The following is a 21354-nucleotide window of genomic DNA, read 5'->3' on the forward strand; positions in this document are numbered from 1 at the left end:
CTGGGAATGCATCCCATGGGAAGGATTGCCTTGTCGTTTTGATGGAGGGGGACTTCAAGTAAGAGGGAGGAAGAGGAAAAGCAGGACCCTGTGCCAGGGTGTCCGGCCGGGATCTGCTTCCCTCCCTGGAGCTTGGAGCAGAAGCTGAAAGCAGCTGAGATGTGGGGTCTGGGGTCTGGTGGGCTGGTACTGCCTGGTCCCTATGGATGCCTGGTCCCCACGGATGCTGGTCCACATAGATACCTGGTCCCATGGATGCTGGTTGCATGGATGCCTGGTCCCATGGATGCTGGTCCCTGTGGATGCCTGGTCCTCATGGGTGCAGGGTACTCATGGGTGCATGTTCCTCATGGGTGCCTGGTCCCCATTGATGCTGGTCCCCGTGGATCCTGTTCCCCACGAGTTCCTGGTCCGCATGGATGTTGGTCCCTGTGGATGCTGGTCCCTGTGGATGCTGGTTCCCATGGATGCTGGTCCCTGTGGATGCTGGTCCCCATGAGTGCCTGGTCCTCATGGATGCCTGCTCCCCCATGGGTGCCTGATAGTCATGGATGCTGGTCCCCATGGATGCCTGGTCCCCCATGGGTGCCTGATCATCATGGATGTTGGTCCCCATGGGTGCTGGTCCCCCCAGATGCCTGGCCCCCAGGGATGTCTGGTCCCCATGGGTGCATGGTCCCGATGGACGCTGGTCCCCATGAGTGCCTGGTCCCCATGGATGCTGGTCCCTATACAGTCTCCATGGGTGCCTGGCCATGGCTCCCCAGACCTGCTCCACTGGTGGGTCAGTGGCCTCGCAGCCAATTCCCCTCCTGTGTGCCCGTGGGTCACGGTGTGGGGAGGTCAGAGGGTCCGGTGGAGGCTCCGGATCCGATGGGACCCCGGCCTGTGCCGGGATGCGGGGCTGGAGCAGGTCCCTGAGGGCTGCCCCGCGCGTGGACAAACCTGGAGCACAAGAGGAGAGCAAACGTTGGCACCTCCATCCCGGCCTTGCTGGGACACGCATGTCCCATGTCCCCACAGGGGGTGGCAATGGGACGGGCAGAGCCATTGTCCCCTGCATCCCCTGCCTGCAGCACTGGGGACACTCACCCGGTGTCTCAGGCCTCCAGCTCAGACGTTGTGCAGGAGCTGGGGACAGAGCGCACAGGTCACTGTTAGTGCTCATCCTCCTCCTGCCCCGGCATCGCCAGCGGCGCCCATGGGAACGCATCAGGGATGTGGGAGAAAGCCCGGAGCAAGAGGAACCGCGGTCCCCGGCACATCAGCCTGTGCCCACCTCCCCATCCCACGGTGGGGACACCCGCAGTGCCCATTGCCCTGGACCAGCCCAGAGGATGCTCCATGGCCCCTGGGTGCAGAGACCCCCCTGCCAGGGCTGTCCCTGCACAGCACACACACACCACAAAGCAGAGCCCATGGTGAAGCCCAGGAGGAGCTTCCCCATCACTCCACGTTATAAACCTGAGCCTGAGGGGGGTCCTGGGTCAGGGCTGCCCCACGGACCCGGTCCATGTGCGGTGGGGGGGGCTCTGGGGCAGTGATGCTGCTGCTCCCCACCCTTGGGTGATGCACAACCCATGATGGGATCCCCCCATCGCAGCCATGTCCTCAGGTTTATAACAGCAACGAGAGCCCAAGGGGTTGGCTTGGGCATGGTGGGAGCACAGAAGCTCTGTGTCACCACCCCCCACAGCACCCACAGGCCCCGTGGCTGAGCAGGGCACCCACAGCATTGGCGTGGTGCGGGGATGCCCAGCATGGACACGCAGACAGGAGGACGAGCGGATGGGGCTGATTTGTGACCAGGAAAGCATTCCAGAGAAACCAACCCTGTTATAGGAAAAACCAGGAGCTTGGCAGCATCCCCTCGCCTTGCATCCCACGGTTTGGGACCCCCTCCGCACCCTGGACACCACCCCAATGCCATTCAGAGCACCCAAAGCATCATCTCCCTCTCCTCAGGGGTGACCAGAGGCTGATGTTGGTGCATAAGGAATGGGAACAGGGATGCTCCCCCCATCCCTGGGTACCAGAACCCCCCTGTCGTGTGATGCAGAGGAGATGCAGCCCCACACAGAGGGTCCCCCCCCCAGCACCCCCTGTCACTCACAGTGAGCGGGTCAGTAGCAAAAGCAGCCACACTGTTCCTCATCTCACTCTCATTGCCCCGCAGCGGGATGAGGGAGATGTTACCCAACCTGGAGTCCTGCTGCCACCGCGACGTCCTCACCTTGGAGCTCTCCGAGGGCCACAGGGCCCCCCCGTGCTGGGGACAGAGGGGACATGGGGTGGGCAATGGCTCTTTGGTCCTCAGGGACCCCTGAGGGCCCCCTCTGCTGCCCTGGGATGCTGGGATTTAGGGATGCTGGGATGCAGCAAGGGCGGCTCCACGCTGAGCATCCTCCTGCCTACCTGCACGTGGAGGAAGGTGGCGAACCACTCACGGAGATCAGCCTGGGTGTCACAGCACAGGTACCTGCGGGGACACGGAGGGGATGGGGAGCCATGGGGACACAGAGATGCTGCTGGAGAGGGAGCTGGGGCCCAGGGGAATGATGGGGATGACGATGATGCCCTGAGCGATGCCCTGAGGGTGCCCATAGAACCATGCAATGGGTTGGGTTGGAAGAGACCTTAAAGCTCATCCAGTCCCAACCCCTGCCACGGGCAGGGACCCCTTCCACTGGAGCAGCTTGCTCCAAGCCCCTGTGTCCAACCTGGCCTTGAACACTGCCAGGGATGAGGCAGCCACAGCTTCTCTGGGCACCCTGGGCCAGCGCCTCAGCACCCTCACAGGGAAGAGCTTCTGCCTAAGAGCTCATCTCAGTCTCCCCTCGGGCAGGTTCAAGCCATTCCCCTTGGCCTGGCCCTGCTGCAGGGGGGTCTCCCCCAGGCTGTGTCCGTGCTCAATCCCAGCACCCGCAGTGCAGATCCCATGGGATGGGCTCTGCATCCCGTGTCCATCCCCCTCTCACCATTGCTGCTTCTCGTGCTTCTCGTTCTCGTAGAAGACTGTGAAGCCCCAGCTGAAGGGAGAAGGAAACCATGAGCACACACACATACATGTACATGCACACGTGCACATGCGTGTATACGACTTGCTGACATGGATGCACCCACCCATATGTACATGAGCAGCATTTACACATCTTGCTGACACGCACGCACAACCCCACATACATGCGCACACACAGAGCCCATGCGCTCATACATACACACACGCACAGGCACACACATCCACGTGCACACGCACACGCGTTATATGCACACATATGCACACTCACATACAAGTACATTAACATATGCACATATGAACGTTCATGTACACAGCTTGCTGACAGGGATGCACACACGCACATGCACACCCTACACACTCCCGCACACACGCACACGCACATGCATGCACACACGTGCACGCGCACACTGACACACGGGGACAGGGACAGGGATAAGGACGGGGACCGGGATGGGGACGGGACCGGGATGGGGACGGGACCGGGATGGGGACAGGGCCGGGGCCAGGCTGCGCGGCGCTGTCCCGGTCCCGCAGCAGCGTCCCGCGGCTCTGCTCTGCCATCTGGTGGCCGGAGGTGCGGCCAGCACCAGGCGCGTCCCCGCGGCACAACCGGCCCTGGCCCCATCCCTGTCCCTGTCCCCATCCCCAACACTGGCCCCATCCCTGTCCCTGTCCCCATCCCCAACACTGTCCCCATCCCCGTCCCTGTCCCCATCCCCAACACTGTCCCCATCCCTGTCCCTGTCCCCGTCCCTGTCCCTGTCCTACCCCGATCCCCATCCCATCCTTATCTCCGTCCCCATCTCCATCCCTGTTTCAACCCCCAGCCCCAGTCCTGTTCCAGACCTGTCCCCATCCCATCTTTATCCCCATCCCCATCTCCATCCTTGTCTCAATCCCCATCCTTGTCCCTGTCCCTGTGCTTGCCCCTTCCCCAGCCCCAGCCCCGTCCCTGCCCCAGCCCCATCCTGGTCCCTGCCCCATCCCTGTCCCCACTCCACAGGACACCCCACCGCTGCTGCTCACCACGTTGGAGGCCGAAGCTTCTTCTTGATGCCCAGGTACACCCGCAGGTTCCTGACAGGCCATTCCTTCTCCGGCTTGTGGCTCTGCAGGAAGAGGCACCAGCACCACACTGGGGACTGCCCGGCCCTGGGCAATGTCCCCACAGCGACACGGGATGGGCTCCATCCCCTTAGCAGGAGGAGGAGCCGTGGGGATGCGGGCAGGGGTCTGGGCTTGCAGAGGATGAGGCTGACACCAGGATGGAGCAGAGAGGGCAGAGAGGGTGCCAGCACCATGGGGACAGACACGGGCCAGCTGCCTTCAGTGCTGGGATCAGCACCAGCACATGGGGATGGAGAAGGGAAGGGAAGGGAAGGGAAGGGAAGGGAAGGGAAGGGAAGGGAAGGGAAGGGAAGGGAAGGGAAGGGAAGGGAAGGGAAGGGAAGGGAAGGGAAGGGAAGGGAAGGGAAGGGAAGGGAAGGGAAGGGAAGGAAAGGGAAAGGAAAGGAAGGGAAGGGAAGGGGAGGGAAGGGGAGGCAGGGCTCACCCTCACGTCCCTGTAGAGGCGCAGGCAGCGGTGGCTCAGGATGAAGTACCGGTCGTGGAAGCCGGTGCTGAGCCCCAGCCCCAGCAGGTTCCTCTCCTCCCGGAACTTCATCAGCCCGTGCTTGCAGTCGCCCCCTCTGCTGGCTGCGGGCACCCACTCAGTGCCACCGCCCCCGGGGCATGGGGTGCAGCCGGATCCGGCCCCAAGGGTGAGAGCAAGGGACCCCCAGCACTGCTCCTGCCTACGCCCCAGCCCCATCCCATCCCCATCCCATCCCCATTACCTTCCCATTATCTACCCCATGCCATTCCTCCCCATCCTATCCCACCACTTTCCCATCACCTACTCCACCCCATTCCATGCCATCTCCATCACATCCCATCCGCATCCCCATCCCATCACCTTCCCATCACCTACTCCATCCCATCCCATGCCATCTCCATCACATCCCATCCCCATCCCATCACCTTCCCATCACTTACCCCATCCCAACCCACCCCATCTCTATCCCATCCCCATCTCACCTCCTTCCCTCACATCCCCATCTCCATCCCCATCCCCATCTCCATCTCCATCCCATCCCCACTGCTGTCTCATCCCCATTGCCATCCCATCCCATCTCATCCTTTTCCCCATCTCCATTCCACTCCCATCTCTATCCCCATCCCATCCCACCCCCGTCCCCATCCCAACCCATCTCACCCAGGTAGACGAGCATGTTCTCCATGGCCATCTGCTTCTTCACCACCAGGTAGCTCTCGGTGCCCAGGCAGTGCAGGATGGGCAGGACCTTCTCTGAGTAGTGCAGGGGCCGCTCTGCCAGGCAGGGGCAGGTAGGGACAGGCAGGGACAGGCAGGGGTCAGGCATCATCCCCATGGGCTCTGGCATCCACCCATGGGGCCACACGCGTGTCCCAAGCTCCTGCCTGCCCTCACATTGAGCATCACCATCACCTCTTCACTGGGTTCATTTCATGCTGCTGCCTGATTGTTCCCTGGGGAGGTGACTTTTGGTCCATGGTGGGACCACACTTCCCGTAGGGACATGCATGAGCACAGTGGGACAGGCACCACAGGGACCCAGCCTGTGAAGGAGCCTGGGCTTGGTGGCTTCACAGTATCACAGTATCCCAGTATGCTAGAGATTGGAAGGGACCTCAAAAGATCATCCAGTCCAATCCCCCTGCCGGAGCAGGAACACCTAGATAAGGTTACACAGGAATGTGTCCAGGCGGGTTTTGAATGTCTCCAGAGAAGGAGACTCCACAACCCCCCTGGGCAGCCTGTTCCAGTGTTCTGTCACCCTCACTGAGAAGAAGTTTCTTCTCAAGTTTAAGTGGAACCTCTTGTGCTCCAGTTTGAGCCCATTACCCCTTGTCCTATCATTGTTTGCCACTGAGAAGAGCCTGGCTCCATCCTCGTGACACTCCCCCTTTATATATTTATATACACTAATAAGGTCCCCCCGCAGTCTCCTCTTCTCCAAACTATAGAGACCCAGCTCCCTCAGCCTTTCCTCATAAGGGAGATGCTCCACTCCCTTCATCATCTTTGTCGCCCTGCGCTGGACTCTCTCCAGCAGGTCCCTGTCCTTCTTGAACTGAGGGGCCCAGAACTGGACACAATATTCCAGATGCGGTCTCACCAGGGCACAGTAGAGGGGAAGGAGGACCTCTCTCGACCTACTGACCACCCCCCTTCTAATACACCCCAGGATGCCATTGGCCTTCTTGGCCCCAAGGGCACAGTGTTGGCTCATGGTCATCCTGCTGTCCACTAGGACCCCCAGGTCCCTCTCCCCTACACTACTCTCTAACAGGTCGTTCCCCAACCTATATTGGAACCTGGGGTTGTTCCTGCCCAGATGCAGGACTCTACACTTTCCCTTGTTATATTTCATCAAGTTTCTCCCTGCCCAACTCTCCAGCCTGTCCAGGTCCCGCTGGATGGCAGCACAGCCTTCTGGCGTGTCAGCCACTCCTCCCAGCTTAGTGTCATCAGCAAACTTGCTGACAGTACACTCAATTCCCTCATCTAAATCATTGATGAATATATTAAATAATACTGGTCCCAATACTGACCCTTGAGGCACTCCACTAGATACAGGCCTCCAACTGGACTCCACCCCATAGACTACAACTCTCTGGCTTCTGTCCTTCAGCCAGTTCGCAGTCCACCTCACTACCTGATCATCCAGGCCACACTTCCTCAGTTTAGCTATGAGGATGCTGTGGGCTTGGGCTTGGCAAGGCCCTAGCATCCCATGTTGGCTTTCAGTGGTGGGCTCAGCATCCTGCCTGGATGAGCCACCAGGACCTGGGTCTCATCCTGCTCATGCCAAGCTCTTGCTGCTGCCCATGGGCACCCTGGGGTGGGGAACCCAGACACCCCCATCAAGCTTCAGTGGTGTTTAACCCCTAAAGGTGTCCTGTGGGTCCTGGTCCCAACCACCAGCCCATCTGCAGCAGGGATGTGGTGAGCAAACTGCAGCTGCCCTCCCCTGAGGGCATGGACCTGTCCCAGCATTGCCTCATGGTGCAGCCCCCACGGGAAACCTTTCATCCCCATCCTTGTCTTCAAGCCCATCTCCATCCCAATCCCCATCTCCATTTCCATCTCCATTCCTATCTTCAAACTCATCTCCATCTCCATCCCCACCTCCACCTACATCTCATCTCCATCACTATCTTCAACCCCATTTCCATCTCTATCTCATCTCTATCCCCAAATCCATTTCCATCTCTATCCCCATCCCTATCTCCAACCTCATCTGCAACTCATCCCTATCTCCATTTCCATTTCCATCCCCATCCCTATCTTAACCCCATCTTCATCCCCATTCCCACCTCCATTCCATCTCCATCCCCATCCCCACCTCCATCCCCCCTCCATCTCCATCCTCACCCCTGTCTTCAACCCCATCCCCATCTCCATCACCACCTCCATCTCCACCTCCATTCCCATCCCCATCCTCACCTCTATCCCCATCCCTGTCCCCATCCTCAATCCCCCCCCACCAACCTGCCTCCTCCCTCTCATTCACTTCATAGCAGCTCCAATAGTCCTTCTCCTTCATCACCACTTTCCTCCTGTCCAGGATCTCGAAGGTGAGCTCCTCGGCGGTCATGGTGGCCGGGATCTGGGAGGAGGGGACCAGTTTCCATGTGTCCGGAGCCGTTCCGCCCTCACACCTCAGAGGTAGCCCCTCAGCACATGTCCCTGTGCCACCACGGAGCCGTGGGCATACACCGGGTGTCCCTGTCCCCTGTGCCCACCACTCACCTTCACGTGCTGCTCTGCCTCCGTCTTCTTCTCCTCCAGGTACACGGTGCAGATGAAGTCCCCAGCTTGCTGCAGGACACGGGGAAAGCACCTCAACCTGCAGCTCCCATGGGAAGGGTGAATCCCACCACCCGGCACCTCCAGGAGATGCTGGAGCGGGTCCCATGTGAAGAGTACCCCATGTCAGGTCCCCATGTACCTGCGTCCCGCTGGATGCTGCCTCCCGCATCTTCATGATGGCCATGATCTCGTCCTGCTGCTTCTTCATCTCTTGGTCATTGACCTACAAGGATGAGGAGCCATCAGGGCTGCCCAGGCCCTGCTTGAGTCCCACTGCAGCAGCAGATGCTGGCTCCCAGTGGTATCCGCTCCCCTGCCCAGCAGCTCCATCCTTGGGGGTCTGCGGGGTCTGCAGGGACATGGACCCCCTCCCCTCATCTCCAAAGCAGACAGATTCCCCCTCCCCATCCCTTGGGAATGCCCGCACACCATCCTGATCCAAGGGGAGGGCTGAACCTACATTGAAGATCTTCACGTAGTGGCTGATGAGGTCCTCCACCACACGTCCTGCCTTGTAGTCCTTCCCATCCATCTGGAAGAGCGTGGGCCCGAAGACGATGGCCAGGTTGTGTGTGTTCATCTGGTTCTCCCCCGAGAACCGCTGCACCCTGTGGGGAGCCCCATTGAGATCCCAGCCCCAAACCCCCACAGGATCCCTCCTTCAGCCTTGCCAAGGGGAACGGTCCCAACGCCGGGATGGGATGCTTGGCTTTGGGCCATCCCAGATCCCTTTCCTTTATTCGTTTGGGATGTGAGCCAAGGGATGAGGGCCCCATGGAGGATGCGGTGGTGCTCCATAGGGACTGGGACTGGTGCTGTACCGGAATAGGTGGTTGATGAGCGCCTTCAGCGTGGCCCGGTTCACTGTGGGGAGCGTGCCCAGGAGCCGCCGGTACTCGTTGATCTTCACCTCCTCGTCCTCCAGCGCTGGCAGAGGATGAGCATTGAGGGGGATGAAGGTGAGATCAGGATTCATGGCCCCAACATTCCCCCTCCACATCCCACCTCAGAGCCTTCACTGTGGGGATGGAGCATTCCAGCAGCCGATCATCCCAGCTCCACAAGAGCAGAGCATCCCAGCTCCATGGGGCCAGAGCATCCCAAGGCTGGAGCATCCCAGCTCCATGGGGCCAGAGCATCCCAAGGCTGGAGCATCCCAGATCCATGGGTCCGGAGCATCCCAGCATCATGACGCTAGAGCATCCCAGATCCACAGGGCCAGAGCATCCCAGAGCTGGAGCATCCCAGCTTCATAGGGCTGGAGCACTGCAGGGCTGGAGCATCCTAATGCCAGATCATCCCAGCTTCCCAGGGCAGAAGCATCCCAGTATCATGGGGCCAGATTATCCCAGCTCCATGGGGCAGAAGCATCCCAGGGCCAGAGCATCCCAGTTCCATGGGGCCAGAGCATCCCAGCTCCACAGCACTGTGCCTCGTGGCTGTTTGCCACTGGGTCCATCCATCCCCACTATCCATCAGCCGGATCCAGCAGCCCAGGGCAAGGGGGTCAGGTTCTTTGCCCCATCTCATCCCCATCCACACTGCACGGGGTCACCCTCCACTCCCCACCCACCCCATTCCCAATGTGTGTGTTGGGTGCCTGCCCCAACCAGGGAGGAGAGGAAGAAGGATGCTGCAGCGGAAGAGGGACCCCAACCTGGTCCTGCAGCACCCACAGCCCCCAGTGCTCACCAGTGGCCCGCATCCAGTCCTGACCCCAGTGCCTGGTGAAGAGCCCGTCCCCCAGGTCCCTGAAGAACCTCTTGAGGGTGTTGGCCACATCATCCACGTGGTGCTCGCCCTCCTTGAGGCGCACGCTGCGGGCATCCCTGCGCAGCATCTCCAGCAGGCTGGTGGTCTTGGAGTTCTGCCCGCTCTTGCGGTAGATGCCTTCGGATGTCAACCCTGTGGCAGAGCCGGTGGGGTGAGACCTGCTCCATAGGGAACGGGGACCCTTCCTGGCTGTAGGATGGAGGAGCCAAAGCCCTGCTCCATCTGGAGCCTTCCCGTAATGCTCAAAGATGGAGGGAAACGTGTGTTGTGTTATCTGCTGGAGGATCTGTTCAGTCTGGAGAAGAGAAGGCTCAGGGGGGACCTGATGGCTCCCTACAAGTGCCTGACAGGAGGATGGAGCCAGGAGGGGCTGGGCTCTGCTCCCAAGGAACAAAGGATGGGACAAGAGGAACCGGCCTCAAGCTGCACCAGGGCAGGTTTAGATGGAGCTGAGGAACAATTCCTGCCCCAGAGGGTGCTCAGGCATTGGAACAGGCTGCCCAGGGCAGGGCTGCAGGCACCGTCCCTGCAAGGGTTCACACCCCGTGGAGACGAGGCCTCAGTGCCATGGGGCAGTGGTGGCCTTGGGGCAATGGTTGCACCAGATGGACCTGAAGCTCTTTTCCAACCCAGCTGACTCTATGGTGTCCATGAGGTGAGCCGGTGATGCTGGCACGTACCGCACTGGGTGATGTAGGCAGGTACCGCACTGGGTGATGTAGGCAGGTACCGCACTGGGTGATGTAGGCAGGTACCGCACTGGGTGATGTAGGCAGGTACCGCACTGGGTGATGTAGGCAGGTACCGCACTGGGTGATGTAGGCAGGTACCGCACTGGGTGATGTAGGCAGGTACCGCACTGGGTGATGTAGGCAGGTACCACACTGGGTGATGTAGGCAGGTACCACACTGGGTGATGTAGGCAGGTACCGCACTGGGTGATGTAGGCAGGTACCGCACTGGGTGATGTAGGCAGGTACCGCACTGGGTGATGTAGGCAGGTACCACACTGGGTGATGCTGGCACGTACCGCACTGGGTGATGTAGGCAGGTACCACACTGGGTGATGCTGGCACGTACCGCACTGGGTGATGTAGTCAATGCAGCGATCCACCAGCAGTGGGACATCCGACTCAGTGAGCTGCTGCTCTGACAACGTGTCCCCGGAGCTGCCCGCAGCCTTCTGGATGGCCTGGACCCATCCCAGGAAATCCAGCTTCCTCTCCCCTTGGATGTACAGTGTCCTGCCGGGAAGCCTGGCCTCAGCACGGGACCCAATGCGCCACCAAACCCCACTGCATGGCTGGACCCCCCCCAAGGAAGGCTGGAACCAGGGGCATGCGGATGGTCCTGTCCCTCTCCAGTTGTTGCAGAGAGGGCAAAGACGTCCCAAAATGAGGAATAACTTAGGAAGGGTTGGGATATTTTGCTGGAAGCATCCAACCCCCCCACCCTCTGCTCCTACCTCCGCCTCTCCACCAGCACCAGCACCTCATTGTCCCCTTGGATGGCTGGAAGGGAAGGGGAAGAGAACATCACCCATGGGAATGCGGGGTCCCCTGGTCGCCCCCCAGCCCAACTGGGATGAGGAGCAGCTCTCCAGGGATGGGGAGAGCTCAGCAGAAGGAGCCTGCATCCCATTGGAGCATCATTCCCAACCTCCCACCAACAGCCGGGTGCCACCCATGAGGATGTGGGGGTCCCCCCTTGTCCCCACGCTCCCTCCCAGCCCATATGGGATGAGAAGCAGCTCTCCAGGGATGGGGAGAGCTCAGCAGGAGCCTTCGCTCCACCAAAGCATCACCCCCAACGTCCCCATGAGGATGTGGGGGCCCCCCCTTGTCCCCACGCTCCCAGAGTGGAGATGGGGACCCCTCAGCGGGGCAGGGCACGCACAGAGCTCCTGCAGCTTGCGGAGCTGGAGGGGTTCCTGCCGCTCGCTGTCCTGGAAGCAGACGTGGAGCACGGAGCCCACCAGGGCGAACCAGCCCTCCTTGGCGCGCTCCAGGTTGAGGCCCCCCTTGTAGTGCAGGCGGCCGATGCGCTCGAAGTCCAGCGCCAGGAGCTCCTCGGCACAGGGATGGACGAAGGACTGGGATAAAGAGGAGCCCATCAGCGCTGGAGCTCCCGGCTCCATCCGGCCGTTCCCGACCCATCGCATCCTACCTTGGCAATGGACTTGAGCCATTCCCGAGCGGAGTCGGGCTTCTCCAGCCCGAACAGGTAGAGCCTCTCCGACTCGATGTACACCTCAAAGGTGTGCTCGATGCTGTGGGAAGGGAGGGAGGGGGAGCGTGGGCACCCATGGGTGGTGGCGGGGGGGGGGTGGGTGCGAGTATCCTGTTTGCGTGGATACCCATGGATACAGGGTGTGGATTGGGATCCCCCCACAGCGGCCCGGGGCTTTCCAGCATCCCTGGGCACGCTCCACCGGGGAGCGGATCATGCAAAGGGGTTGCAAAGGGGTTACAAAGGGGTTACAAAGGGGCTACAAAGGGGTTGCAAAGGGGTTGCAAAGGGGCTACAAAGGGGTTGCAAAGGGGTTGCAAAGGGGTTGCAAAGGGGCTGCAAAGGGGTTGCAAAGGGGCTACAAAGGGGTTACAAAGGGGCTACAAAGGGGTTACAAAGGGGTTGCAAAGGGGTTACAAGGGGGTTACAAAGGGGCTACAAAGGGGTTGCAAAGGGGTTGCAAAGGGGTTACAAAGGGGTTGCAAAGGGGTTACAAAGGGGTTGCAAAGGGGTTACAAGGGGGTTACAAAGGGGCTACAAAGGGGTTGCAAAGGGGTTGCAAAGGGGTTGCAAAGGGGTTACAAGGGGTTACAAAGGGGCTACAAAGGGGTTGCAAAGGGGTTGCAAAGGGGTTACAAGGGGGTTACAAAGGGGCTACAAAGGGGTTGCAAAGGGGTTGCAAAGGGGTTGCAAAGGGGTTGCAAAGGGGTTACAAGGGGGTTACAAAGGGGCTACAAAGGGGTTGCAAAGGGGTTGCAAAGGGGTTGCAAAGGGGTTGCAAAGGGGTTGCACAGGGGTTACAAGGGGGCTACAAAGGGGTTACAAAGGGGTTACAAAGGGGTTACAAGGGGGCTACAAAGGGGTTACAAAGGGGTTGCAAAAAGGCTGCAAAGGAGTTACAAGGGGGTTGCAAAGGGACTATAAAGAAGATTACAAACAGGTTACAAAGGGGCTGCAAAATCACTACAATTGGGTTACAAAGGGGCTATAAAGCAGCTACAAAGAGGCTGCAAAGGGATTGCAAAGGGTTCCAAAGCAGTTACTAACTGGTTACAAAGGACTGCACAGGGGTTGAAGAGGTACAAATGGGTTACAAAGGGTTTGCACAAGGGTTACAAAGGGGCTGCAAAGAGGCTCCAAAGCAGTTACAAAGTGGTTACAAAGCGATTGCAAAGGGGTTGCAAAGAGCTGAATGGCACAAAAGGTCCGCACGGGGGTTACGAAGGCTCTGGGGGTGCTGCGTGTGTGTGCCCACGGCGCCTGCTCCTACCCGTGCGTGTGGGGCGCGTTGTGCACCAGGCACACCATCTCCTCGGCCCGCAGCTCGCCGTTGGGCGCTGCGCTGCGCTCGCTCTCGTAGTAGCTCAGGAGCCCGTCCTGCAGCGTGCACCAGCGCCGGCTGAACTCTGCAACCGGGTGCAAAGGGCTTGCAAAGGGCTTGCAATGGGGCCGCTGTTCCCCATCCCCACCACGGACCCCCCCGTACCTTCCGGCCCCTTGCGCTCGCCGATGGGCTTGGCCATGGATGGGGTCTTGTAGAGGAAGCCGTGGTGGGTGACGGAGGGCAGCGGAACCGAGTAGGGCTTCTCCTCGCTGCCCCCCACCTCCAGGCGAGGGGGCTCTGTGAAGGGGGGCAGAGCTCGTCATGGGGGGCTGGAGCCCCCCCAGATCTCACCCCCAACTCAACCAGGGCTCCCCAGCCCAGCCCAAGAAGCAGGAACATGAAAGCATCCCATAGCTGCACCAGCGTGGCACGGTTGGGGTGCAAGGACCAGCTCCAGACCCCTGGCTCAGGGCAGTGGGGATCAGGGCATCCCGCATCCCACATCCCGCATCCCACATCCCACATCCATGAGCTGGGATGGGGATGCTGTGGGAAGGTGGGGACTGGGTTTTCCCATCAGTGAGGTTCCTCCTGGGCTCTCCCAGCTCCTTGTGGTTCCATAGGAGCGGAGCATCACAGTCCTGAAGTGCCTCAGTTTCCCCCCTTCCAACAAGAGGCATTCCTCAAGTCCCTCCAGGAACCGGGATGCAGGGACACCCCTAAAGCACCCCCAGGTCAGAGCATGGGGCTCCCTGGAGCTCCCGGGACAGGGAAAAGGGGGAGAATCCTGCTCCATGATCCCAGCCCTGCTCCACACACGGCTCATCAACCCCAGGAATTCCAGAGCCAGGATGAGCTCAGGGGGTTGGTTTTCTCCGGCTCTTCCAGACCCGTTTTGTGCTGACACATCCGGAATGCAGGGCAGGGCCAGCCCCAATCCTGGGTGAATTCCAGCTCCTGCGGGCCAGGCTTGGAGCCGAGGCGGGGAAGGGAGGTGATGGCTGGGGCAGGCGGGAACACCTCCATCCCGGCGGCTGGAATGCTCCAGGGGTGGAAGTTCACCCTGTGTTAGGGTGCGGATGGATCCCATGGGAGCCGCCAGCCCACCCGGAGCCACAGTGGGTGGAATGGGTGGGAAGGTTTAGGGAATGCTGGAGGTGGGGGATAGAGGGATGTCCCCTGGGATTCCCAGGATGGTGCCTTGTCCTTCCCGGCATCCCATACAGGGCTCTGGACCCGTATCCCTGGCTGGGGTGGATCATGGGGGTGCTCCCCAAAGCCCTTTTTCCCTCTCCTGGGATGCACAGAGCAGCTGGATATCTCCACGCTGGGAAGCTGCTGGGTAGGAAAAAGCACTGGGACCACACTCCTGTATCCCCAGGAATACCTCGGCAGCGTTCCAGAGCCCTGTATCCCCCAGGGATGCCCTGGCAGGGTTCCAGAGCCCTGCATCCCCCAGGGATGCCCTGGCAGGGATCCGGAGCCCTGCATCCCCCAGGGATGCCCTGGCAGGGATCCGGAGCCCTGCATCCCCCAGGATGCCCCAGCAGCATTCCAGAGCCCCGTATCCCCCAAGGATGCCCCAGCAGGGATCTGGAGCCCTGCATCCCCCGGGCAACCCCGGCCGCATTCCCGGTGGGATTCCCGCCGCCCCCGGGGCTCAGTCCCTTACCTGAGGACCTGTTGTGGAGCAGGAATTCCATCTGCAGCCGCTGCCCGCTCCTCTGGGCCAGGGCGAGGGGCGTCGGGCACTGGGGGTCCCCGGTGGCGCAGGACACGGCGGCCCCGCAGAACAGCAGCGCCTGCGTCTCCGCCAGGTCCCCGGTGGTGACGGCCGCGCACAGCGCCTGGGGAACACCGGGAACACCGGGATGGGCCCCGGGGGGCAGCGGGAGCGGAGCCGGGGCCGGCGCTTCCCAGCGGCCGAGCGGGACAAAGGAGGCTCCGGGAGGGGAGGGAGGGAAGGTTTGGAGCGGAGGAGCCGCTGAAGTCACGGGGCGGGAGCGGGGCAGGAAAACAAACAAAGGCACATGCGAATTCCCGGCCCTGGGCAAACACGGCACGGGGAGGAGCAGGGACGCGGACGGGGAGCTAGGATGGCATTCCCTGTGCTGGGACGGCATTCCCTGTGCGGGGATGGCATTCCCTGTGCTGGGACGGCATTCCCTGTGCGGGGATGGCATTCCCTGTGCCGGGATGGCATTCCCTGTGCCAGGACGGTATTCCCTGTGCTGGGATGGCATTCCCTGTGCGGGGATGGTATTCCCTGTGCCGTGATGGCATTCCCTGTGCTGGGATGGTATTTCCTGTGCGGGGATGGTATTCCCTGTGCCGTGATGGCATTCCCTGTGCTGGGACGGTATTCCCTGTGCTGGGATGGTATTCCCTGTGCTGGGATGGCATTCCCTGTGCTGGGATGGTATTCCCTGTGCTGGGATGGTATTCCCTGTGCTGGGATGGCATTCCCTGTGCTGGGATGGTATTCCCTGTGCTGGGATGGCATTCCCTGTGCGGGGATGGTATTCCCTGTGCCGTGATGGCATTCCCTGTGCTGGGATGGCATTCCCTGTGCTGGGCATTCCCTGTGCCAGGACATCATTCCCTGTGCCTGTGGGCAAAGTGGAGTGAAGCCCCAACCCAGCACCGTGCCCATGGCTGGGAACGGGAATGGATGAATGGAAGTGAATTGGGTGCTGGTTGCTGTAGGAAGAGGCTGGAATCACAGCATCCCCCTCAACACCAACCCCATTCCAGCCCAATGCTGGACCCCGATGCCATTTCCAAGCCGGGAAGAGGTGAAACCTGGCTGTGGAATGGGGAATCCCACCTCAGAGTGGGCTTTCCAGCCTGGAAATGGGGCTGGTTGTGCCCCATCAGAGACATCTGATCCACATCCCACATCCAGCATGTCCCTCCTGGAGAACCCAGGGCACACAGTGGGGATATGGGGGTGATGTGATACAGACAGGGATAAAGGCAGGGATACAGACAGGCATACAGCCAGGGATACAGCCAGGGACACAGGCAGGGATAGACAGGGATACAGGCAAGGATACAGACATGGATACAGCCAGGGATACAGCCAGGGACACAGGCAGGGATAGACAGGGATACAGGCAAGGATACAGGCAGCGATACAGACAGGGTAAGAAGCCACGCAGCCCAAGCCCAAGGCTGGGCACCCTGCCTGGGCAGACCCTGCACCCCAGAGCAGGCTCAGGCCCCCCCCGAGCACCCCAGGGGACCCCACAGGCGATGCCCCGGAGGCACGGACCCTGTCGAGCTCCTCCTGGTTGCCGAAGAGCGGGTGGTAGCGCCGGTACTTGCCCTCCCGGTACTTGGCCGTCAGGAAGCGCCTCCTCTCCTGGCTCCCACTGCTGGGGCCGATGGATTCACTGGGGGGAACGTTGGCGGCCCAGAACTGGTTGGCGACAGCGTTACCGATGTGATGGAAGAGCTGAGGGACAAAGAGAGGGTGATGGGGGGGATGGAGAGTGGCTGGGAACAGGATGGGTTGGGATGCAGGGAGCTCGAAGCTCCTCCAGCTCCAACCCCTGCCACGGGCAGGGACCCCTTCCACTGGAGCAGCTTGCTCCAAGCCCCTGTGTCCAACCTGGCCTTGAACACTGCCAGGGATGGGGCAGCCACAGCTTCTCTGGGCACCCTGGGCCAGCGCCTCAGCACCCTCACAGGGAAGAGCTTCTGCCTAAGAGCTCATCTCAGTCTCCCCTCGGGCAGGTTCAAGCCATTCCCCTTGGCCTGTCCCTACAGGCCCTTGTCCCAAGCCCCTCTCCAGCTTTCCTGGAGCCCCTTTAGGCACTGGAGCTGCTCTCAGGTCTCCCCTTCAGGAGCCTTCTCTTCTCCAGGCTGCCCCAGCCCAGCTCTCTCAGCCTGGCTCCAGAGCAGAGCTGCTCCAGCCCTCGCAGCAGCTCCATGGCCTCCTCTGGCCTCGCTCCAGCAGCTCCTCCAGGATTCCTTACACAGGATGAGCTCGGCAGCAGCTCCGCTCATGGGGACATTCATAGCCCAAAGCTGCTGCTGTGCCTGCCCAGGGAGCAGTGGGGTGCACCGGGGGGGGGATGGGTGCTGCATGGGGTGCACAGGGCGCAGGAGCACCCATGCTGCAGTAACGCAGCCCCACAGCCCGGCTCAGCCCAACGTCTGCAGCCCCCGCAGCCACTGACCCCCCTTCCTGCCTGGAAAATCACATCTGGAATGCAGCATCCAGCTGCCGGCAAGGGGCGGGATGCTCCGCATCCATCCGGGGGGATTTAAAGGCCATTCCATGGCTCCTCGCCATCCCACTGCCCGGTACCGAATGATGCTCAGCCTGACACGGAGAGGTTTCTCACCGTCTCAGCGAGCCCTTGGGTGCTCTGCCAGTGCCCCTGAGCCCTTTGGGTGGCAGCAGAGCCAGAGTGGGAATGGGATGCTGGAAGCATCCTGGGTTTGGGCATCAATCCCGGAGCAGGGAGGGGATGGAGCACAGCTGGAAGCGTTTGGGGGCTCGGGGAGCAGGCGATGCCGGAGGCAGCGCGGGTGGGACGCAGGCAGGAATGCGGGATCTGAGCAGGAAAGGTCGGGAAGAGCGGGGCCAGCCAGGGTCTGCCGGCTGGGAATGCGGCGGGGTTGGGTCCGGGAATGAATCCCGTCTGTGTCCATGCATTCCACTGCAACACTTCCTCAGCACCGGCACACAAGTGCTGCTTGTCCTCACCACATGGGTGTCCACGGACCACAGGGATAGGGATGGAGGATGCTGAGGGGCCAAACCCACCGCAGGGGCACCCCAAACGGCTTGAATCAGGCTGGGGAAGTCCCCAGTGGCTCTGCCATGGGGAGGGGATGGGGGTGTCTGCCCCCCAAAAAGGAGCTTTGGGGGGGTTGATCTGCACCAGTACCTGGATCAGCTCCTCCGTCCACACCTTCCTGTCCATCTTCAAGCTCCGCACTTTACTGATTGAAGGACCCAAGCCCCGGTGCTCCCCTGCCAGCGAGACAAAGCCATTGAGGAGCCGGTTTGGGATGGAGAAGCCACCCCAGTGTGGTTCCCAGCACCCTGAGCAGGGGATGCAGGGCCCATCCCGCCCGCCTCGGGATGCAGGTACCTGCGCATCGCTTGCAGATGACCACACAGAGGTTGATGGAGGCCCAGTCGGGCTTGGGGGAGCCGCAGTCGGCGCAGGAGCGGTTGGATTCCAGTGCCCAGATCCTCTCGGCCACCTCGGAGTTGGAGAGGGCCTCGGCGATGGATTGCTGCATGGCTTCCACCCACTCCTCCTTCTCCTGCTCCGAGTCGGCCGCGAAGCTGAAGGTGCGGTACGGGGTGGTGAGGTCGAAGCCGCGGCGATCCACCTCCTTCACGTTGCCCACGTTCATCTCGATGTAGGTGATGCCGATGCCAAGGCGATAGTCCTGGGGTGAGGGTGGGCAATGGGGACCCATCCCGGAGGGACACGGGGGATGCAGGAGCTGCCGTGTCCCCTTCCCTGCCCAGCTCCCATCCCTACAGAGCATCTCCAGCGGGTTCGGTGCTCCTGGGGGACCCCAAAGCTTGGAGCTGTGGTGAGAAGGGGCTGCAGCCCCAGTGTCACCAGCCTGTGGGGCTGAGCTGTCCCCATTTAGGGGGTGGCACCCCCAGCTCACTGCTGCCCTGCTCAGAGTGTGGGTGCAAAGGGAAGGGACCCCCTTAGAGCATCCCTGCCATGCCCCATGGTGTCACCTCATCCACTGCTCAGGGTGTGGGTGCAAAGGGAAGGGACCCCCTTACAGCATCACTGGGGTGCCCCATGGTGTCACCTCATCCCCACCACCGACCTCAGCGTTCTTGTAGAGGAGAACTTTGTCCCCGGCCACCACCACGAAGAGCTTGTGCTTGAAGCCGCGCAGCTCCAGGAAGCCGCTCCTGTCGGGCAGCTCGGCGGGGGCACCACTGGAGCCTGGGGACATCGATGCCCTCCTCCGCTCCTCCGCCACCTGCTGCAGGGTCCGGATCCACTCGTTGCGATCGGCTGCGGGGATGGGGATGGGTCAGGATCCAAGCAGGGCCCGGGAAGCTCCAGAGCTCATCCCTTGGGCCGCAGGAGGGAGATGCGGAGCCGGGAACCCACCATCGCTCTCGGCACGGAACACGAAGTTGCGGTTGTTGGTGATGACCTCGAACTTCTGGTCCCCGACGCTGGTGATGCGGGAGATGGAGGAGACGGGGATGAAGCGCTTGGAATAGGCGTCCTGGAGCAGGGAAGAGCGGGAGAGACTGCTCAGCACAGAGAGCCATGGAACCAGCCAGTTCAGGCACTTGTAGGGAGCCATCAGGTCCCCCCTGAGCCTTCTCTTCTCCACACTGAACCCCCCAGGTCCCTCAGCCCTTCCCCATCACACTTGGGCTCCAGGCCCTGCACCAGCTCCGCTGCCCTTCTCTGGCCCCGCTCCAGCCCCTCAAGGTCTCTCTTGCAGTGAGGGGCCCAGAGTTGAACACAGGATCCGAGGTGCGGCCTCACGGTGGCCTCGGGATGATGGGATGGGGACCACCCCAGGCTCGCAGTGCTGAGAGCAACCCCAGCATCCCGCATCCCACCAGCATCACCCCAGCACCCACCCCTGCTGCTCCCTGGGATACCCAGCAGGATGCGGCCCCACAGGGGCACCTCCTCTGCCACCTCCTCCCCACAAGCCCCAGACCCCAACGCACCTTCTCACTGTCGAAATAGCGCAGGTGCTCAGCATCCAGCTTCACCCAGCGCCTCTGGTAGATGTAGGACCTGGAAGGGACCCGCTGGAGGTGACCCAGCTGCCCCCCAATGGGACACCCAAGGACAGGGTCCATGGAGGGCACCATGAGCCCCCCAGGACTGGAGCAGCCTCTTCCCTGCTCCCCCCATCCCCAGGCTGCATCGAGCGCCCTTGACCTGGGGTGACTCCGATGTGCTTCATGCCCCAGTTGTCAAGAGCCTGGAGCCACCTCAGCATCGATCCTGTGCTGTGTCCCCATCCTGATCCCTTGATCCTGGTTTTGATCCCGGATTTGATCCCAGTTTTGATCCATGTCCCCATCCCTCCATCCTGCACTGTATCCCCATCCCCATCCCTCCATCCTGCACCGTGTCCCCATCCCTGCCCCAATGATCCCCCCCAAATCCCTGTTTGAATTTACCCCTCAGGACCCACAGCCCGGGCAGGGACCGATCCAAGGGGACACATTCCAGCAGGGCTCTTGCATGGAATCGCTGTCGGGATGGGGATACAGCCCCGGGCTGCTGCTCAAGGGCTTGTTTGCTCAGGAAGGGTTTTAACATCCCCACACGTGACAGCAGAACTCGGCCCTTCTGGAACCAGCAGCAGCCACCGGGATCAGAACCGGGATCAAAACTGGGATCAAAACTGGGATCAGAAATGGGATCAAAACCAGGACCAAAACCAGGATCAAAACCGGGATTAAAACCAGGATCAAAACCGGGATCAGAACCACTCTGCTCTGCCCTGGGAGCCCATCCCTGTCCCACGGGGCACACACCCCCAGCCCCGCTCTGACCTCCCATTGCTTTCAGATGCTGAGGGGTTCGGGGCCTGGTTTTCCTCCCATTGCCTCCCCCAGGCTCCCATCAGCAGCTTCCCAGGGACTTCCCAATGCTTCCACTTCCCCAACTGCCCCCCAGCCTGCTGCCCAGGCTTCCTCCTCCTCCTCCTCTCAATTCTTCTCCTCCTTCTCCTTCTCCTTCTCCTCCTTCTCCTCCTCCTCGGGGCTGCAGCCCTGATGCAGCAGCTCCCAAACATCCTTCCTGTCTCCTGTTTAGGTTTTGCTCCCAGCTGGAGCAGGGGCCCTTTGAGCAGGTTCCCTGATGGGACGAGAGTGAGCGTGACCCTGTGCTCACTCTGTGCACTGCGCTCACTGGGCTCACTGGATGCACTGGGCTCACTGAATGCACTGGGCTCACTGGGCACTCACTCGGCTCACTGTGCTCACTGGATGCACTGGGCTCACTGGGCGCTCACTGTGCTCACTGGGTGCACTGGGCTCACTGAATGCACTGGGCTCACTGGGCACTCACTCGGCTCACTGTGCTCACTGGATGCACTGGGCTCACTGGGTGCTCACTGCGCTCACTGGGTGCACTG

At 61.2% G+C, this 21354-nt stretch overlaps 1 protein-coding gene across 1 annotated transcript in view; it reads right to left on the reverse strand.

The window, feature by feature from the left end:
* ARAP1 (ArfGAP with RhoGAP domain, ankyrin repeat and PH domain 1) overlaps positions 1-21354 on the reverse strand; it is a gene marked incomplete at its 5' end in the record, with an annotated part of 29907 nt that continues 8553 nt past the window's right edge. The window contains 27 exons of the mRNA XM_080613587.1: positions 1-945; positions 1093-1131; positions 2114-2269; positions 2416-2479; positions 2979-3029; positions 4046-4128; positions 4572-4714; positions 5274-5387; positions 7593-7710; positions 7854-7922; positions 8053-8136; positions 8374-8521; positions 8735-8840; positions 9606-9818; positions 10767-10930; positions 11152-11197; positions 11583-11778; positions 11853-11955; positions 13186-13321; positions 13402-13536; positions 14912-15086; positions 16514-16696; positions 18141-18226; positions 18348-18654; positions 19057-19250; positions 19350-19470; positions 19931-20000. Of these exons, the coding sequence (XP_080469713.1) occupies positions 1114-1131; positions 2114-2269; positions 2416-2479; positions 2979-3029; positions 4046-4128; positions 4572-4714; positions 5274-5387; positions 7593-7710; positions 7854-7922; positions 8053-8136; positions 8374-8521; positions 8735-8840; positions 9606-9818; positions 10767-10930; positions 11152-11197; positions 11583-11778; positions 11853-11955; positions 13186-13321; positions 13402-13536; positions 14912-15086; positions 16514-16696; positions 18141-18226; positions 18348-18654; positions 19057-19250; positions 19350-19470; positions 19931-20000 (3283 nt within the window). The 3' untranslated portion in view covers positions 1-945; positions 1093-1113. The remainder of the gene's footprint in view (positions 946-1092; positions 1132-2113; positions 2270-2415; positions 2480-2978; positions 3030-4045; positions 4129-4571; positions 4715-5273; positions 5388-7592; positions 7711-7853; positions 7923-8052; positions 8137-8373; positions 8522-8734; positions 8841-9605; positions 9819-10766; positions 10931-11151; positions 11198-11582; positions 11779-11852; positions 11956-13185; positions 13322-13401; positions 13537-14911; positions 15087-16513; positions 16697-18140; positions 18227-18347; positions 18655-19056; positions 19251-19349; positions 19471-19930; positions 20001-21354) is intronic.

The sequence above is a fragment of the Psittacula echo genome (genome assembly GCF_963264785.1).
Source record: "Psittacula echo genome assembly, chromosome: 3".
NCBI classification, from domain to species: Eukaryota; Metazoa; Chordata; class Aves; order Psittaciformes; family Psittacidae; genus Psittacula; species Psittacula echo.